Raw genomic sequence first — 21,110 nt, forward strand, 5'->3', positions numbered from 1 at the left:
CCCTTTCTGTCATCCCCACAAGCCTGCCTTGGAGTCAGGTCTGGATCCCAAACTTTCAAGTTGATCTCTTGCACCCTCTATCTCAGGCAGCTGGTAATTCACATCCCAAATTTTGGGTTCGGATTTAGGTAGAGTCTTGGGCCTAATCAAGTTTACCAGAGCTACACATTGGGGCATTAGGCCCATGCTAAGTTGAAAATAAAACAGTATTTTAATTCTCACTGCCACTGTGCCCACCAAAGTTTACACAGAGGGTATTCTTTAAAACTAAGAAGGGATCTAGACAGATAATAATTCTTTTTAAAGGACACAATAAATGTCTTTAAAAAAAAAAAAATCATGGGAGTCTGTGGAGGCTGAGCCAAGATCAAGTTGATGACTGGAGATGAGGAGTCGCCATCTTGAGAAGCCAGGCACCGTCCTAGATGCCGGGAAGATGAGGGTGAACAAAAAGACGGAATCCCTGCACTCCTGGAGCTTGTCTTCCAGGAGGGGATGGGGCCTCTCAGCTCCTCCAACACCCTATGCTCTGGTGCAGCTGTAAAGCCAGCAGGGCAGCAATGGGAGCTGAAGGATCTCCCTGGCGCCAATCTTTCCTGGTTGCTAATCCCAGAAGTTCTTTTAGCAGAACTCAAAATCTTGTCGTTGACAATGAATAATAAAGGCCTCAACATGCTAAATAACTTGATTGAGGTAAAAAATGATGAAATCCATTCATACTAACCTACATCAAATAATGATAACAATAACAACAGTAGGAAATATATATTGAGCACTCTGCTGTGCCAGCCTCTTTCCTTCATATTCCTCTCTTAACTGTCACACCAAACCTATAACACCACCATGGCAGGCGCTCTGACTAGCCCCATTATACAGGTAAGGTGACTAAGGCACAGACGGGTTAAGTAACTGGGTAGGGTTGGCGAGGCCAGGAAGTCTGGCTCTAATAGTGACTTGACATCACAGCCTTTCCAGTTTTTTGTTTGTTTGTTTGTTTGTTTTTAAGCCAGGGAGGGGATCTGAGAGCAGGTAAACACTACAGGAAAAACAAGTCACCAACTACAGGAAGGGACAGGCCAGCCTGGGAGGGGCCAAACAGATGCTGGGAGCATGCGCCCAAATCTTAGCAGGGATAATGCTGCTCAGAGTCATCAACACTGCTTTCCTTGATTATAGTGTGGAGATTTTGTTTCACTTAATGTAGGAGAACTGCTTGCTGCTCTCAATACCAGATCTGAAGGGAGAAAAGAAGAACAGAAAGATTCTGAGAGTAAAGTCCCTGAATGACAGGATGGAAAGAAACATGGACAGTACCAGTTGGGAGCATTAGAAGTAATAACTTTGTATCTACCAGATAACTTGAACAAGGAACAAAAACCAGAGTGCTGCTGCCCACAACACCCCACTTAGCAAACTGGACAGAAACCAGCCAGGGCCTCTCTAGCTCCTGAGGGCAGCATGGGAGACTTGGGAGTTGACCCAGTATTTAGTGTCAGCTTGGCGCCCAGTCTTGTCCACAAAGAAAAGTGCGGTCCACGGTTAGGGCTTGGCAACTCTTCTTGCCACCCCTTCTCAGTGTAAGAGACAAAATGGCAATTGCCCTACAATTTTACCTACTGCAGAAGCTATAAATTCATCTCTAAGCACATCCTGCAAAGACCTAAACTAAAGCTTGCTTTATCAGAGCTTAGAGTTAGACGGCCTGCAGCTACCTTAAAACATAGCCATACGCTCCCTGACACACAGGTTCTATTTTGCTAGGCTCCTCTCCAATCCCAGAGGAACCCATGCCATTGCTTGCTGTTGCTTCCTATCCACATTTTTAAATAACAGAAGAAAAAGAAGAAGAAAAAAGTTCAGCCACAATTGGCTCCAGTTGGTGTGAATAATGAGATGTGGTTGTCAGATTCCTGGAAAGCTGCCAGCATGGTCATTAGCTGGCCAGATACTGGGCCTACTTCTAAAGAGGGTAAGGAACACAGCTTTAAATGAGGTCAACTTTAAGGAGACTTTAAATTTGGCATTTGGGTGTAGGATGAAACAATCTAGGAGTTAGAATCCCCTTTGCATTAAGTAGTCTCCCTAAGAAAGGGTATAGACTGTGATGAGATGGAGCTTCCTCCGTTTGGAAATCAAGCCTTGCCCAATTAAAATCTGGCCCTTTTTTGAAGTGTATGATGGAAGAATTGCAGCTTTGACAAGTTGGCAGTAACCCTTGTGATCTATTTTACTGGGATATATATTGTCACTGCAAAAATAAAACATACTACAAAACTGGAGAGCAGGCCCTGCCTGTGATCGTTAGACAGACTGGACCAAGTGCCTCAAGCCTTTGATGCCCCTGACATATTATTTTCTGGATGGTGTCCAGCAACCCAACGCAGAATAGCTTTTTCTCTACTGTATCCAGATGGCAAATGGAAGAGATCAAATTCAACAGTTTCAGGGCTAACCTTAATGGATGTGAAAGGCTGGCTTCTCTATCAGCCTTTCAGGGATCTACAATACAAAAAAAGCCTTTGAACAAAGAGACAAATAATTGGCTTTTTTTTTTTCTTTCTTTCTCTTCAAAACTAAACAGTGGATGTGGTAATCTGGTTCAAATCCATCTTCTGGTTGAAAAGGACAGCCAAATATCTGATCAGTTCTAATCACTGACACTCTCATGACACTTTCTGTGAAGTTCAGATGGGTATTGCTCTTAATATTCTGGGCAGCTTTTCTTTTCACCCTTCAAGCAAATATTTTGAATCTTCCTCTATTTCTGCCAAACTTTAATTATATATATATAATATATATATATATATATATATATATATATATATATATATATATATATATATATATATATATATACTTAATTGTTTAAGCAGCAGCATCTTATAGTAAGACTCACCCACCCCTACTAAAGGCTGAATTTCAGAACTGGCTAGCATGAGCTTTACACATTTGTGTTATTGTATATGAATATGCTAGAACTTCACTATGAAGCAATGTGTACAGGGAGGCATATGGCATGACAGTCTACCACCCTTCTAGACAAGAAGTTTCACTTATTAAAGTAACAGAAATATTTCGTTATTAAACAATTTCACATAGAAGTTCTATGGTGTAGATCCTAAGACCAGCTTTGTAATTGGTAAGTGGCAGTACTATTCCAGTGTATAAGGAAGAGGGCTTTGAAAGAAGGGAATAAGTTAACCTTCAATGAGTGAGTCAACAAATCAGAGACAGGTCAGCCTAAAGTAGGAGTTCTTAAGCTGGGTTCATGGACTTGTGAAACCGTACACAAAATTTTGAGAATTTATATATATATATTTTTCTAGGCAGAAAGTCTACATTTTAATCAAAGGAAATAATGACCCCTTCCCAAAAAAGTTTAAGAACTCTGAGGATAAGACTTAATGGAAACAAGATGAGGTACATTAACATATCTAAAGAAAGACTCTGCCTCCTGGAGGGGTGGAAGCTTAGAAAAAGCAGCTCCCTTGGGAAAACTTTGGCCATGTGTCCAAAGGAAATGGTTCTGTGACACAAGTCATATGTCACAGTACCACATGTTGCCTAAGGAGCAAGTACACCCCACGATGGGGATGGAGCTTCGGGTTATCATAGCTTAATTACACCAGCCAATAAAGTGACCCACTGAACCTCCCTTGTTCTGATTCCACACCCATCAAGTGACCTTATTTAATACTGAGGCTTCCCAATTAAATTTTCCTGCAAGTAGAGACTATGGTAATCAGTGAAGAAAAGTGGCTGGTACCCTTGATTATTCTGTCTTCATATATGATACGTGGTGTACATGTGCAAGCACTTGTGTGTGTGTGTGGGTGTGTGCGCGCGCATGCGCACATGTGCACAGATGCATGTGAATTGGTCTAGAAAACATTATCTTCCCTTGGCTTCCAGGATGTCACCTTCTCCTACTTTTCCTCCTATCTATCTGGCTACTACTGTCTTGGCTGGTTATTCTCATCATCCCAATCTCTTAATGTTGAAATGCTCACAGGTTCAGTACTTGGACCACTTCTCAACTCTTTCCAAAAACACTGCTAAGATGATCACACACAATCTCATAGCTTTAAGAAGAGTCTCAACTGAAGACTCGCAAATATATCTATCTGGATGTCTCTCTTGAGCTTTGATCTCATATATCTAATTGTCTACCTGTCATCTCCATTTAAATGTTCACTGGGCATCTAAACTCCACATGACTAAAACTCAACTCCTGACCTTCCCCTCCACTTCCAAAAAATATCTTATTCCTCTTGCCATCTTTACCATCTCAGTAAGTGGCAAATTCATTCCTCCAGTTGCTCTACCCTAAAACCTTGGAATCAATCTTGACTCCATTCTTTCATCCTACATCTAGTCAGTAAAAATATCTTGTTGGCTCTACATTCTTTAAAATAAATATCAAGAATCAGACCACTTCTCATGAAACCATCTTCACTACTCATCCTCATCCAAGCCACTATCATCCCTCGCCCGGACTTTATACTAGCCTCTAACTGGTCTCCTTGCTTCTATCCTTGCTCCTCTATTCTATTTTCAACCTAATGGCCAGAGTGCAGCTTAAAGACCTGTGTCAGCCCATGTCATTCCTCCAAACAAGCCTTCCAATGGCTTTGCAACTCAATCCTAGCAAAAGACAAAGTCTTTACAGTTGCTTCCAAGATTCTATACAATTGACTTTCCCACTCCCACCTTCCAATTAGCCATCTGAGTTCATGTCCTACTGCTATAATGGGCAGCATAATGCAAAACAAACCTAAGGTTAGAACCCTGGCTCCTTCCCCTCTTAAACTATGTGCATTTTGTTGCCAGTGTGACAAGTTACTTAACACCTGTTTTACAGATCCTCATCTGTAAAATGGGGCTAATAATAGCACTGCATTATAGGGTTGTTATGAGCATTAAATGAATATTTATAAAGTATTTAGAAAAGTGTCCAACACACAGAAAGTACTATATAGTATTTGTAAAATGCAGAAATTCTCACTCTTCTTAAGCCATACTGGCCTCCTTGCTGGTCTTCAAACATGCCAGGTTAGCCACCCCCCTACCTCAAGGCTGTCCCATTCCTGCTTTCTCTGCCTGGCACCATCTTCCCCCAGATATCCACCCTGCATGTGTTTTCACCACCTTCAGGTCTCTTCTGAAATCTCACCTTCTTAGAGGCCTTTGCTGACCATCCAATTTAAAACTGCAATATCCTGTGGCAGTTACCATCGCTTGTCTCTGCTTTATTTTTCAATGTGTCACTTATTATCACCTAACATACATATTTTAACATATTTTAATTACTTGTTTATTATTTGTCTTTCCCTCTGGGATATAAGATTTTATCTGTGTTCTTCATTGGTGTAGTAGGTGCTCAATATTTGCTAATATATCAATACACAGAAAATATTCATGATCTTACTAATCCTCTGAATTTGAGATGAGGACCCAGTTTACCAGGTGACATATCCAAATAATATTCCACTGAACAGAATCTTTTAATAGTTCAGGAGACACTGGGTACAAATGGTCCAAAACGTCTCACGTGACTACATAAATGGGAGGATAGACGTTTACACTTGCTCAGCACTTTGTTGTATTCTTCCTGTCTCATGAATAACTCTCCCAAACTGATTAAAGGCTTAGGAAGCTGGCTCTCTTTCAACCCTAACTTCCATTATCCAAAAGAGTTCAATTATCAGGAATATTACTCATCCAATAGTCTAGCATTCAATACATTTGTTTGAAATCCTCAACCTCAACTACCTTGTCCCATGGCCATACCCTGGACTTTGTCATCACCCAGAATTCCTGTTTTTGAAATCTTAAGTGTCAATATTCTATTCAGTCTACAACCTTCCACCTTTCAACTTGTTCATGCTTTTATTCCCACTATACTTCCTCTCCAAACTCACTTAGAAATTGGAGTCTCTGATTTTTCCATTTTTAACTAGTGCAGCGGTCCCTATCTGACCTCTCCTCTTCCCTACCCAGCCTGGTCTCAAGGTAAATCACTTGGACTTTGCTCTCATTAGCAACTTCAGTAACCCTTGCCAGTAGATTCCCCATAGCCACACAAAAACTCCAATCCTGGTTCAAGACTAGAGGGCTCATTCTTCACTTACATACCTGAATAGCTGAGCACTTCTGGTGAAAAACCTTAAAACAACACAGATACTATCTATAAATCTAAATTATAGTCTCTTGGACTCTCAACTCTCAACACCGCTTATTGAACCATTTTTTCAAACACATATAGTGCTCACAATATGCCCGGTACTGTTTTAGACCCTTATAAATATTAACTCATTTAATCCTCACAGTGATTTGGTGGGGTAGATAGTATCATTGTCTCCTTTTTACAGAAGAAGAAATTAAGGCACAGAAAGGTTAAGTGACTTGCCAAGGACATACTGTTAGTTAGTGGTGGAGCTTATGAGCTCCAAACTCTGGCGGTTTGGCTACAGAGTTCAAGTTTTTAACTCCTCTTATAGATGAAGAAAATGAAGTAGAGAGAGGTTCAGTAACTTGCCCAAGGACTTCCAGTTACCAAGTAGAAGAACCTTATTTTGAACCCAGGCAGTCTGACTTTAGAGCCTGTCCACTAAATCACTGACTTATTCTATTAACCCCTTGACAGAATTATACCCATGAGGTTTTAGAGTTCCTGAATTTCCCACCCCATTCCCAGCAAACTCTAGACCCACAGCCATCTCTATACCTTTCTCCCAGTCCCAGACTTGCTTGGTCTGTCTCTCCTAATGTTCAAGCGTTTGCTCTGAATTGCATTTCTTTCCATCTCTTTTCTGTATCTTCAATCTGTCCATCTTTATTGGCTCTTCTAATCGTGCTCAAGGCTCTTCCATCCTAAAAGATCCTACCTTCAAAGAATTCGCTGGGTCAGGCCATTCTTCAAAGCGCCCTTCTCCCTCTCTGATGCTTCTTTCTCACTCGGGCTCCTCACAAGAGCAATCCCCACTTCCTCACCCCTCATCTCACTGTCACTAGTCTGCACCAGTAACTCCTCTAAAGCCATTGTGGTTGCTCATATCATTAGTGATATACCAATTATAAACTCTAATGGATAACTTTTAGTCTTTATCATACTATAGTACTGTCTTGCTCTTCATTTTTTCTTTGAAATTCTCTAACCTCTTGGAATCCTTAGATCCACACTCTAATGATTCTTCTCCCATCTCTCTCTTTTTTTGGATGTCTCAGTTCTGATCTCTCTCTCCCAAAGTCTGAGCCTAAAAAGGACTAAAAAAGAAAAAACCCTGGTTTTGGAAATTATTTTTCCCACTTTACATGCTTTTCTTGATGATCTCTCTAAAAAAGACACAAATTTAAGTGTCACTCAGATCACAGTAATCCCATCTGTGGTCTTGGCTCTGTTAACTTTTTTTTGAAGAGACACTGCTCTCTACCCCCAACCCTTCTAACATGTGGTCCACATGGAAGCTGGATGACCCTGTCTCCACAGAGTCAGTGTAAAGGTGGGCATTTGACTTTCGGGAAGACAGGAATCATGGAAGACTGACAAAAGTAGTCTGCTAGTTAGACAGAAAAATAAGACGAGGGGATGAGCTGTGTCTCTATTTGAGTTACAGATATGTTAATATATTCCTAATCAAAATTAAGGACACATGGTCTACTAAAGCATTTCTGTTTCACTTTAGAATTTGAAAAACAATGCGGGAGATGTCGTGTGGATGTGGAAACACTGGAATTTCCAAGAATTTTAAAAATTGATGGATACAACCGGTCCTGGGTTTAACAAGATGTTTGGCCACTGTAGTCACAGACTTATCAGAAAGATGCTGCAATCAAACCCCTCTGAACAGACATGACATTCTGTAACCGTTCTGCGATTATACTAGGTTGATTTCAGGTTGTATTGAACATGTAAATGATAAGTTGGTAAGCAAGTATAACAATAAAACTTTCCTAATCAACCACTAAAACATCACTAGGCCACTTTAAAAGAAGAAAATTTAAGTTAATTGTAATGAATATATAAATTCTTCTTGAATCATACTATGTTTTCATAGTGCAAAGAAAAATCAAATAGCATTGGATGGGAAGCTTACAAGTGGCCTCACTGTCTACATAGCATAACAGTGCAGGGAAACTTAGGGCTGTTTTCTGTATCTCTGCAGAGCATAACTAGATCTATACAGCAAAGTTCCTAGGCACACCTTCAAAGGCTGTTTTAAAGGCTGACTTAAAATGAACAATTAAGAAAAAAGGCAATGTTGATAGGATGAGCCTTTTATTTCCTTTATGAATTGAAGAGAGCATTCTCTTGATATAGCAGTGAAAACCACGATGTCAGTGCCTGTATAGCTAATACGCACATTTATTGAACCAGGCAGTCTCTTGAGGCAAAACTGCTCGAAATAAAATCTACTCATCTTAATCCTGAGTCTACACTTTTCTATATACAGAGGTAACAAACTTCAGTATAAAATATAAAGGTTGCAAACTCCAGTATAATTAGCTATGAAAAGGTAACTATGAAAAATAAAATAAGAGCTAGAGTGGCAATAAAAGTCAGTTATAGTAACAAGTTAGAAAGTCAGAGCCTACTTGGAAAATCATTGAAATGAAACCAGTATTATCTCCCAATCACTTTTAAACATCTGGATGCTTAGGGCAATAATAAGATCACTTATTAACTGCAGCAATAACTGAGTATCCTTTGTAATTAAAAACATAAAAATATACACAAATAGTGCATGGTTTAGATTCAACAATATGCTAAACGCCAATGGTGTGCACCTTCTCATGTCTTATATTTATTTTTTGCTGAATTCATTCACTCAATAAATATTTACTGAGCTCTTTCTGCTTCAGGAATTATTATATCAAAGGTTTGAGTAATAACTCATTTTCTCACACATTTAATTATCATATCCAGGGCTCAACAGGAAGAATCCTTCTTGCCCTGTCTTTCACAATGAGGGGTGGCCTCTAAGAACATACTCCTGGTGGTGTCGGTCTGCTAAATGACAGCCTAAGACTGCATCTGTGGAACAATGTATTTCTTATAAACTGCCTCCTGCTGGAGTTCTCATAAAAGGTCTAAATAAAAAATAGCAAGCTTTCCATCTGTCCTAAAGCATCTATCCTATAAACAGAGAATATAAAGAAGGATTTGTCAGTTTCCGTAAGAAAGGTACAAAGTCTTATGAAATCTCAAAATGGGAGCAATCATTTCCAGCTTAAGAGCAAAGTTTTCTGGAACCTATAAATGAGTTTTGTTGTTGTTGCTATTTGTTATTTTAAAGAATGATGGAATACAGACCAATTAGAATGGAAAGAACGGTTTTTCCAACAAGAGACAGTGACATTAACCAAGAAGTAAATGGAAATAGCTCTGAGCAAACTTGTAAATTATATTAACTCCAGGGCAAAGGATCCATGTAGGTCAGCAATGGCCTAGAGAAGTGTTTTGGATCGAAACTGTGGAAGATCTTGAATGGGAGGCTATAAGGAGTCTAAACTTTGTAAGAAGCCCCCAAAGTTTTCTGAACAAGGGAAGAACATAATTAGTGCACTGCTTTTGGGAGGTTAGTCTGGTCAGACTGATGGTGGGAGAGAGAGGAGAGGATAGTATGGAGATGGGAGGAATCAAAAGATCATTAAGATTGGTAATGGTAGAAAAGTCGCTGAGTAGAATCATATATTATTGAAGAAATAATCATTATCAGCATGGAGGGCCCACTAGGTGCTGTGCATTGGCCAAGGGACTTTATACATTTGGTAGAATCTCAAATCCACATAAAATTCCTACCATGTGAGTATTACTATTAATACTTTGCAGATGAGAAAACTGAGGTGTAGTGAGGTCAAATAATGTGCCTGACATCACACAGTTAGCATTTAGTGGAGCCAGGCCTGACAGATCCCAATAGCCATGCCTCTTCTGCTTTACCACACTTCCTCTTAGTGAGAAGCCAGTCAACTTTAAGAGGACAAGTATAATGTTCAGGTGACTCTTGATCCTCTAGACCCTTGCTCCTTTCAGCTTCCTGGCAACTTTCCAGACACTGGAGAAGCAAGTGTTGCCGGCATGGAAGGACTTTCCTTTACACCCAAGATGGCCAGGTAACCAGTATCCACAGAAGGCCAACCTGGCTCTCTCCCCAGAATTGGCAAGGGCTCCATATAGTCTGGTCATTAACATCTCCCTTGGGAGTCCACCTTCATGCTACACACTCACCCCCAGCCCAAGAGACCTCTTTTCTCTCCTAGCAAAGTTATGAACTGGCTGCTTAGACCATTCTCCCCATGGGAGGACAGGAATTCAAATCAGAGATTTAAATAAACAGCTTCATTTCCCTTCACCATCACATTCTCCTGCTTCCCAAGAGGGTTCCAAAGTAATACAGTGAGCAAAGAGTGGAGCTGAATGAATATAAAATAGAATGGTCCATTTGAATTCTCCAGAGTATAAGGAACTGTTCATGAGGAGTCCTTTGTCTGGTATATAAAATAAATTCTGTTCAATGTTGCTGCAAGAGTATCCTAATTAATGCACTAATTGGTAATAGTTGGCTTTAGTTCAATTAGTGAATTTCAGACTCTTCTGCGAACTTTTTGGAATGAGAGTCTTTTAGAATAAAATTCTTACTTATCCCTTGCAGAAATAGCCTACAACACTAATTATTTTCATCTTTTCCATCTTACTACTTTGCACCTCTGTTACTTTTGAAGAAAATACTCTAGCCATAAATCCCAACTAGACCCTAGATAGTGGTCTCCTGGCCATCCATAAGCTTCAGCACTCACCACCTCCCCTCTGCTTGCAAGGCTGTGCACTGGTTGACCTTTCAGCTATAGACTGTGTATAAACAGAACTTCCTACATGCACCTTGGGACTTACGTGTTAAAAGCCCTTATTTTACACAGGGTAATCCTAGTGGCAATAGCCAAATAGAGACATGGAGATAAATTTACAAGACAGCTTTGCTCCTTTCTCATAATTCACTGAGCCAAACAAGACTGTAGGAACAGCAACAACAAAGGATGATTTATAATTTCTACTCTGCATGTCACCATGGCAAGAAATATAAGTGGCTTCCATGGAACAGATGTAAAACTTTGCATGGCAGTTATCAGCATATTAACACAGGTAATTTGTTTCAGAATTCAATGGCTTTTTATTACTATTAGTACTCAGAGTTTGGAATCAGACTACCTGGGTTTACATCTTGGCTCTAATACTTGCTATGTGACCATGAGTGAGTTATTTAACCTCTTGGTATCCCCATCTATAAAACGGGAGTAATATTAACACTGACCTCATTAGGTTGCAAGGATTAAATGACCTAATGATGTCAAGTGCCTCAAACATGCTTGCTATACGGTAAGCATCCAATAAATGTGTGCTGGTATCACCTCCCCCTGTCATCACCATATGCAGTAATATCTGAAATTAACACAGTCCTATCAGACTAGGGCCCAAAAATGAATTAAACATGAAATCAATTTTAGTACAAATAAGAAAATAATGTCCACCAAACCAAAACTTTAAAAAATACTGGTATTGACTTATTTAGGTTCATCATTGCTACAAAGCTGGTAAAAAAAAAAAAAGAGAGAGAAGACACAATGAAAATTTAATCAGTGAGTAAAAATTTTAGATGGCTAAAGAGTGAATGTCGTCCTCAAGATTAAATAAGAATACGTGATGCATTCTGAAGACTACGAAGTGTTTTATTAGAACAGGGTATTATTATTAATGAAAATAAAAGATCCCACTTGAAAATGTTTCACAAGGTGATATTTATTATTTTATTTTGTTTTCAAATGCCTTGATGAAAAATCTACAACTGTTAGTCCAAGAACCTGAAACAAGCAGTGATATATCCAAGGTCATTCAGAGCTCTATCCACAGTGGAGTTGCCTGGCGCCATAATGAGTCACAGCCAGAACACCAGGACAGGAATGCAAAGGAGAAACTGACATCTCTGTCTGCCTGCTGGTTGGTGTCCCAGCCTGGAGGGCAGGGAATGTAGAAGTGGAAGCTGTGAGAATCTCTGTGGGTTAGAAACCAGGGTAGCTCAACTGCACTTTTGAAGACACAAAGAGGCAGTCAAAAGGGTAGTTCTTAGCCAACCAGAAGTAGGTTCAATGCAAGGAAGACTGTGAGCCAAGAAAAAAGAGCAGTAGATGAATTTTGGTCAGTGATTACAGGACCATTAGAAGTCAGATGATGGGGTGGTACAAACCTACATATGACCTTGCTTCACCCCATAAGTAAGGAAGTTAAGGAAAAGTGTTAAGCCTCTGACTCGGCATAAAAGATAGAGTATTGCTAAGTAATGATATAGAGAGAAAACTGTAAATGCCTGAATGGAGTTAAATTCAGCCAAGCTGGAGTCCATTTATCACCCCTGTGCCTATAAATTATCTCCCTGCATCTAGTGTCTCACGTGGGCAGAGCAGTTTCTATCCCAAGTGAGTATATTTCTCCTGTGGAAATTCAGGAAGAAAGTTTAGGCCTTGTGCTGCAGTCTCTAGGAGAGAAATTCCTGAACCCCTGAGTGGTGGTGGTAAAATAGGATCATGAGCAGAACTGGAGTAAGCGCTCCTTGGGAGGAGGCTAGAGGCCAAGTTAGTCACAGCAGTGACTGAGAATGAGGTCAAAGCATCATCTCTGGGCACAAACATTAGCATATTATGCAGAAGTAATCTGTATTTCTGTATTTGGAATGAAAGAAAGAAGTTAGAAAGGAAGGAAGGAAGGAAAACTGACTGCCATTATCTCAAGTACTCACACAGCTTAACATAAATAGAACAAATATTGCATTTTATTGACTAAAAACATACACAACAGAATAAGAACTCCCAAATAACTCATTTACAGAGCAGCTCCTTAAAAATAATTCATCCATTGCATGCGGTCCTAAGTTAACAAATTCACCTGGATATTTAAGGAAGCTGAAGTATTTTTCAAACTTCATCTTAAGAAATCCAAAACTGGGGAGTTCACGGTTTGCAGATACTAACTACTAAATATAAAATAGATAAACAACAAGGTCCTACTGTGTAGCACAGGGAAGTATATTCAACACCTTGGAATGGCCTATGATGAAAAAGAATATAAAAAGGGGTCCTCTGCACACAGTTCTCTGTAACCTTCGGCCATGCAACAGATACACTGGGAAAGGATCTGGGGTCAGCAGCCTCACGCTGTTCGGCACTTCCCGGCTGTGGCTGCTATAACAGTTGCCAGGATAAATGCTCAGCGTCTACCTACTGTTCCTCCTCTATATTTTCAGCAGTTATCATCAGTAGTTTTCATTAGCCATTCAAAGACATTTTCCAAGAATTGAAATATTATTGGTTCTAATAAGCTAAGTCAATTCACAAGGAAAATCAACTCAAAGAGTATTTTAAACAAATGGACTCATAGACTGAGCTTAAAAGGGGCTTTAGAGTGGGTCCACAAAACACTTTTATGTGCCATTTAAGAAAAGCACTTGGAGATATGGCAGCCTGATCAAACTGGCAGTTAGCATCAAGTAAAATTCCCAGATGGCCACAGCGGCTCCTGATGGCTTTCCAGGCTGATTATAGCTCACATCGCATGTTGGATGGATGAACTCGGCAGAGAAAAGCTAAGGGAAAAGTCACTGGGAACACTACCCCAATTTAATGATCAGAGAAACCTATAAAAACAAATACTAACTACAAAATCTGGAATGAAATGCCAACAGTAAATTTTAACACCCTAATTTCACAATTAATTAGCTTTGAGACATTAGGCAAGTAACTTAACTAAAGTCTATTTTCGTCTGCTCAAAATAAGGTGTTAACACCTACCTTAAAGCCTTGTTATGAACACTATCTCTTCTGAAGTATTCTTGCCAAAATCCATCACCTCAGTCTAATTGTGATAAAACATCAGACACATCCATATTAAGAGACATTCTACAAAATAATTAAGCAAGTCTCTTCAAAAAGGCCAAGGTCATTAAAGACTGAGGACATGACAATGATAGGAAAAGACATGACAGCTAAATGCAACGTGGGATCCTGGATTTGGTCCTGGACGAGGAAGTAACTAGCGGGAAAATGTGAAATTTGAAATTGTCCCAAGTTCACTTCTTGACTTTGATAATTATATCATGATTATGCAAGAAGAAGCTGCTTGGTGCAGGGTAGACAGGAATATTCTGTACTAATTTCACAATTTTGCATATCTCAAATTATTTTAAAATAAAACATGTTTAAAAAAAAGAGGGATCTACAAAATAGATAAACAACAAGTTTCTTCTGTATAGCACAGGGAACTATAGTTAATATCTTGTAGTAACTTATGGTGAAAAAGAATATGAAAACGAATATATGTATGTTCACGTACGACTGAAGCATTATGCTGTACACTAGAAATGGACACAACATTGTAAACTGACTATAGTTCAATAAAAAAAATATATACACCAAAAAAAAGAGGGTCTGATTTTTTAAAAAGCCTTGTTGTGAGAACTAAATACAAGATTAAAATTTAATATATTGCCTATTTTTTTGCAGGCATGATTCCTTCATCTAATGGCTACATTTAATGGCCATTAACAGTAGGAACAATATGTTAATACTGGCCAAACCCAGACTGGGACAGCTAATAATGAATGAGGTGTATTGTTCAACTGTGATCAAATGTGGATATTTTACACTTCACCTGAATGATTACATATATTATTGCAAAAGTCTGCTAGTCATCAATATTTCACTCTTTGCACAATGCAATCATAAGTTAGTACTTAAAGAAGTATGGATTCTGTGTTTGGCCAATGATGACAGGCCTAAATTTACCTAATGCCATCAGCGTTTAAACATAACATGTCAGATCTTCATTCCTGAGTCTGTGACTACTCTCATCTCGGCAGACTTCAATATTTTTCTGTCAGGCAACACCTGGCAAAATAAACTACTTGCATATAAACTGTGGACATTTCATAATGAGTAGGACTTGATACACTGTTATTTCTGTTTTTTCCAAGTTTTTATTTTAAACTTGAGTTCTACATCAAGCCTTGGGGGGCAAAAGCCTAAGATAACTAAAAGTCTCCAGTGCCAAGCTTATTACCCAAGATTTTGCCTTTTTAAGAAAACACTAACACAATCAAGGAATCACAGGACTCTAGCAAAGCACTGCGGTGTCTCACCCACTTTTACTTCTCACCTCAGGAAGTAACCGCGCAGCCAAAACCAATCACAAGCAAATTTCTATTTCTTAGATTTTGATAGGATCATCCACGTGACAAATTTACGTTTTTTTCCAATATACTACACCCTTGCAAAATAATTTTTTTATTTTCCGCAAAGAGTATGAGATATCATAAAAGTGTCTAATGCATCTGGTTTAAGAATCCAATTCTTCCTTCACATATTTCTGCATCTGTTCACAAAATCTTTGACTTCAAAGGAAACTTTTCAAGAGGAAAAGAAGATACATACAGGAGAAGTGCCCATAAATCTTTAGTTTTCTAAAGCCATTTTAATAACTTTTCTAAGCCCATTTTAATAACAGCACTGTCGGACAAGTTATCTCTTTCAGATATCTAAAATATCACAGATGATATTAATGCCTATGCATTTATTTGGAGATTTATGTTTTAAAACTTTATTCTGGGTCTGAAAATGATATATCTTCAATTTAGGACATGTGAAAAACACAGAAAGCTTAAAGAAGAAAACTTAAATCACTTTTAATCCACTATTTAGGAAGACCAAAGCAAAACAAAAAAATTTAAGAATAGTTGTTTCCTTCCAGTCTTTTTTCTTGTACATATATTTACATAAATATTTATTTACAAATTGCATTATAATTCACTTTAAATGTAATTTTATATATTTTCCCAATTGGTCTTTCCAAAGACGGCATTAGTCTTTCAAACCATTTTTAATGACTGAAAATTATATGTAGATCATACTTCAAAAAAATGCTCTTGCTTACATTTAATTCATATTCTACCGAGACCTAAAGTAAAGGTTTGGAAACAGTAACCTGTTCTGGAAATTCTACACCCTGAAACAATCTAGATTAATACTTTAAGATAATCGTATTCATAAATGCCACTGAAACAATAGTAGAGATTTAAGAAATTTTTTCTTTAGCATTTATAATGATTGAATGCCATAAACTTTCTTGGGCAAGTATTTGTGGGCTGTAATTTGTTTTTCTTTTCTCCTTGATTTTTTATTTCTCATGACATTCTCAACTCTTGAGTTTGTAATGAGAGGAGGTTTGGGTCTAAGACTTACTTTGGATCCACAGGTTTTAATATGCTACTATTAGCTATAAATATAGTAATCAACCAATTCTGGTTCTACAGAATGAAACCCTCAAACTTCAAACAGTGGAGTATTAGATGTATTATCTAATTTTGAATGAATTCTTACCTAACATTGCTGCCTGAAATTTAAAATAACATTTAAATAGCTGTTTTGTTAACAAATAGCTTTCTAGTTTAATATGCTTTATCCTTCCAAGAATCTTGAGGCCCACATCCATGAAGAACACATAGCACAGAAAGTTAAGTAATTTATGTGATGATTAGAAAACCAAGTTGAACTTAAATCTTGGTTTTCATAATTAATCTTACTGCTTTACTTTTTGACTTCATAATCATGGAGCAATAGAATTTCCAAAGCTTGAAGGAACGTGGTCAATCAGTTCAACCCTTCCTCCACCCATTTTGCTAAAGAAAATAAACCCACCAAGATTAAGTGACTTGTCATGTCACACTGCTAGCAAATGGCAGACAAATCCCTTGACTTGTAGTTTCCTAACTTTCAGTCTAGTACTCTCTCCAATACACCAGTTACCATACAAAATCCTCACACACATTAAGACTATGAATATGCAAAGATGACAGGAAATCACCTAATAATCACAGAATCTCAAGTATCTCCTTAGTTCCCAGGAGTTATCTCCAAAGAAATGTAGAAATGTCTGGCAAAGTGCCTACTACTGAGACTGCACTTGGAAGACGTTTAGCAAATATCTGGCTGAAACAAATATCTGAATGAAGGTAAGAGATTATATGTATTTATAATAATATACATTTTTTTTTCTTTTTGCTATGAGGGTAAAATTCTAAATACTGACGGGACAGGTTAAAAGCCGTGTCCATGCTCTCAGCCCGACAGAGAAACAGTAACAGCAGTGCTGCCAGGACAAAAAGACGCCTTTGGCAGCTTGCTGAGATTCCTTCATAAAACCTCCTTGATACACGTCTACTTCGGGGCAATGAGGAGAAATCAGAGTGGAAGATGCATTGACACTTGCTCAAGTACCGCATTGCCAGAGAGAGGGCGTCAAGAGGGTGCACCTACTTAAACGGCCCAATTCCTAACGAGGCGTCTTCCCTAATTTCTCAGCCGGACCGTTGGCTTGCTGTTAGGGAAAGGAGAGTTAAAAACAACAACAGGATCACAAGGTGGGCAGTCCGGGAGAGACTGGCCCTCGGGTCTCTGAAAACTTCACACAGGGCTCGGCTTCCCGCGTTGCCCGGCAACAGCGCCCGTGCGATGCCCTCAGGTCGAGAGGCTGAGGCAGAGTGGGCAAACGACGGCGCGCTCCTCCCAGCAGGAGCGCGTTACGTCACCGCGCATACTTGCAACGTCGCCACGCTCCGAGTAGGCGGGCAGTCGTAGGCGAATCGACCTTAGGAAGGAAAGGGCTCTGTACTCTCCAGAGGAAAAGGGAAGCGAGAAGAAGCAAGCAGAGGAAAGGGGGATGAGAAGGACATAGCGGGATGGGAAAACGGCGGGAGAGGGCCAGCTTCTGTTACCTGGGGAGCGGGAACAGCTTCGGGTCCTTGGTGAAGTGCCCGGATGAAGGTCCAGCACCCACGCGCCTTCCGCATTGAGTGCAGCGCCATCTTGAGGAGGGCGGAGCCGTCTTGTCTTGAGTGACGTCAGCTCAGGGACGAAGTCCTAGATTCTCGGCGCTTTTGTTTATTGCGCATGCGCATATGGCCTCCGGGCGGGCTGCTTTGCTGCTGCTGAGCAGGTGCGGATAGGAACAGGGTGGGGCTTGTTTTTAGTATTTGCCCTGGAGACCTAGTTTTTATGCAGGCTTGCTGAAGGGACCGTCTCTTTAGAGGGCTTTAGTAGCAGCTTTTTAGACTGGAAGAAAGTCAAGGAAGTTGCCTTTCGAATCATCGCCATCATGAGGCAAGCTTTTAAGAAGTTTCTCTAGGAATGGGGCCTCCCTAATCCACTTAGAGGGTAGTAAGTGGTCTTTTGTGACCTATGTGGCCTCGATACATTGATTACACTTTTAAAACGATCTGTAAACGTTTTTTAAAACCTTTCATCTTCTAGGTGCTGAAAGTACAGAGAAAGACATACCTTGCCTTAAGGAAGTGTATGGCCTAAGGAGATAGCATATAAATGATGTACTGTTTTAGGTGTTACAGAAGCAAATGCCAGAATTGGGGAGGTGGAGTGTCTAGGACTGTGGTGCTTCCACCTGGTCCAGGGAAGGCTTCCTGGGAAGATGATACCTAATAGAAGAAATTGTTTTGTGTTTGGCTTAAATTATGAGTAGAGTTCGCACAGTGCTACTGCTCCTATTAATATACCCCAAAATCGATCAGTAAAAATAAAACTGGGGGAGACTTGTCAGAATTCCTTTATGTGTTTTGTTGTATTTATCCATTAGGGAGAGTTAGGAGATAAATGCAGTAAGAAGGCCAATACTCATAATGGAACTGAAATCTTAACAAGGTAAGACAAAACTTACAAATTAAAACCATAGAGTGAAAATCTCATAAGAGTGGTACAAAGTACTGGTGAAGTTCAAGCACGATTGGTGTAATACAGAAATAATCAGGGAAGGAATTGTAGGAATGGGGGTGGGGGAACCAACTAAGGAAGTCATTTCTTCAGCATTCTTCAACAAAACTGTTCGGTTTGGTTTTGTCTCAGTTTCTGAGGAGCTTATAGTGCTTCCGAATATGACACCAATTAGATACATAGATCTGGAGCTCAGGAGAGAGGTCTGAGCTACAAAACAGATGGAAATCCAAGGAAATCTTTTGAGACTACAAGGTAGAGTTGTGAAACAGCAGTAGTTGGGTGATGGAAATTAAAAGGAGTAGCCAAAAAATATTTAAAAGGCCCCAAAATATGGTGTTACTGAAACCCTGAAAAGAGACCTTGCCCGCAGAAGTGATGGTTGATCTTGTAAACGATAGAGTATCCCTTTTAAACAAGCAGTTTTATAAATGCCTACATGTTTTGTACTCATATACAGCAGAGCATTAAAATGCTAAAATACAGGTTTTATAGATATATTAATTAGAGTCAGTGACCCTAGGAATTAGCAAGATTAGACATGTGACATCTTAAGCCTTCCTGATTGTAAGATAAAGTCTGGCAGTAAGACTGGGTTCCAGCAGAAAGCTGTTACAGGGCCTGCTGACTTTATCTCCTCAAGCAGTTTAGTTTTTTGTCTATGAAGACTCACATGGCTGACAGTGTTTTTCTGGGAGATATTCCCAAGACATACTCCCATTGAAGAAAATGTATCAGAACTTTCATTATGTTTACTTTCAATATCTGTGTTTCAATATCTGTATTTTTAAAAGTAAGTTATTTTCAAACTTAGAATAAATTGTGTTTCCCACCACAGTGGTGACCTGGTGACTCTTGAATGCCACTCAGCCAGCATGGGCATTCCTTCTGTATTTCTTACATGCCCCCAGCATCTAGTATAGTGCCTTGCACAGAGTAGGCACATTTTTTTTTTAAGAAATTTTTTTTTGTCTGGGGGAGTTAATTAGATTTATTTGTTTATTTACTTTTTTTAGAGAAGGTACTGGGGATTGAACCCAGGACCTCATGGATGATAAGCATGCGCTCTACCACTTTGAGCTATACCCCCCCCCCGCCCCACTAGGCACATCTTTTAAATCTAAATTTTATTTTGACAAAATAAGCAACTAATTGATAGAGGTTGATATGCTTTTAGCCAGAAGGGATAGCTGACAGCAGAAAAGACACTAGACCTATTAAAAGCAATCTAGTTTTGTCTGCTTTTGCACTTTTTTACAATGGCATTCTAAAACCTTTTGGTTTGGGGGGGAAGTATCACCAAAATGCTCACCACCATCTAAGCTTACTATCTTCTGGCCTTCTAAGAAGTGCAGTATAATAAGCATGCTTTAATAAGTATTTTAATTGAATGAATGAGTGAATTTTCAGGAAAAGATGTTATTCAGTGTATCTTTTAAAGAAAAAAATGTAACTTTTGAAAAGTTTCCATATAAAGTGTTTAACATTGTGAAGGTTTGTACAATGCAGGATTAGTTTGGTTACATGGGAAGTCTGCTTAAGGAATGTTTCGTTGTCCAGCAGTGTTTAAATGAAGCACCACTGTATTCATTGGCAGTGTTTTACCATGGCTATCGTTTGGTAAGCCAAAGAACTTTAGTAAAATGAGATATAAATGTTGTATTCAAAGCAGACTTTAGATATACTTACAATTAAAAACTTTTATTGTCATGTGCTTGTAGCATGCACTGTATGTCTACATATGTTCGTGCTTATAATTTTGAACACTTGTTTAAAATTTGATTTCTCATCAACACTTTTATTTTATAGTACATTCTGGTCATTTTGCTCTTTCCTTAACATTCCCTGCAAATCCCATCTTGCTTGAAACAATAGATTAAAACCAGACTGGCAGTTGGGGAAGGCTTTCTATTGCAACCATGTGTGTCAGAAGAAAGGATTAGATTTCCTTGTCCAAGAACATCAAGGGGAGCCTCCACCTCTGCAGACACACCTCTGTTCCTCAGTAATGGAGAGTTTATATCTAGTTAGATTTAAATGGGATAAGGAAAGAGTTTAAGTCCACTCCTAGCTCTGGTAGTATAATCAGCCCTCAAGTCTCAGAGTATCCAATTTTGTTTCTCTAATTTAATTCTAAGTGTCAGGTTGGTATTAGATGCTGATCAAGGTAATGGAGAGTTACCCTACACATTTATTCACTTAAAGAAGAATTTTGCAGAATGCAAAGACTAGATGGCATCTATGTTCAAACCTACTTGAAGTATGATCCATTCACCTCTGACCTT

General features: G+C 39.1%; 1 protein-coding gene and 1 non-coding gene across 2 annotated transcripts in view; both read right to left on the reverse strand.

Annotated features, from left to right (window-relative positions):
• The window catches only part of WARS2 (tryptophanyl tRNA synthetase 2, mitochondrial), an 85,275-nt gene extending 67,339 nt beyond the window's left edge, over positions 1-17,936 (reverse strand). The window contains exon 1 of the mRNA XM_010968021.3: positions 17,817-17,936. Coding sequence (XP_010966323.1) covers positions 17,817-17,906 — 90 coding nt within the window. The 5' untranslated portion in view covers positions 17,907-17,936. The remainder of the gene's footprint in view (positions 1-17,816) is intronic.
• A 1,905-nt stretch (positions 17,937-19,841) lies between these two features.
• Positions 19,842-19,915, reverse strand: TRNAD-AUC (transfer RNA aspartic acid (anticodon AUC)). Its single transcript has one exon. It is a non-coding gene; the product is annotated as a tRNA-Asp (tRNA).
• Between the last annotated feature and the right edge of the window lie 1,195 nt (positions 19,916-21,110).

This window comes from Camelus bactrianus, chromosome 9, assembly GCF_048773025.1.
Source record: "Camelus bactrianus isolate YW-2024 breed Bactrian camel chromosome 9, ASM4877302v1, whole genome shotgun sequence".
NCBI classification, from domain to species: Eukaryota; Metazoa; Chordata; class Mammalia; order Artiodactyla; family Camelidae; genus Camelus; species Camelus bactrianus.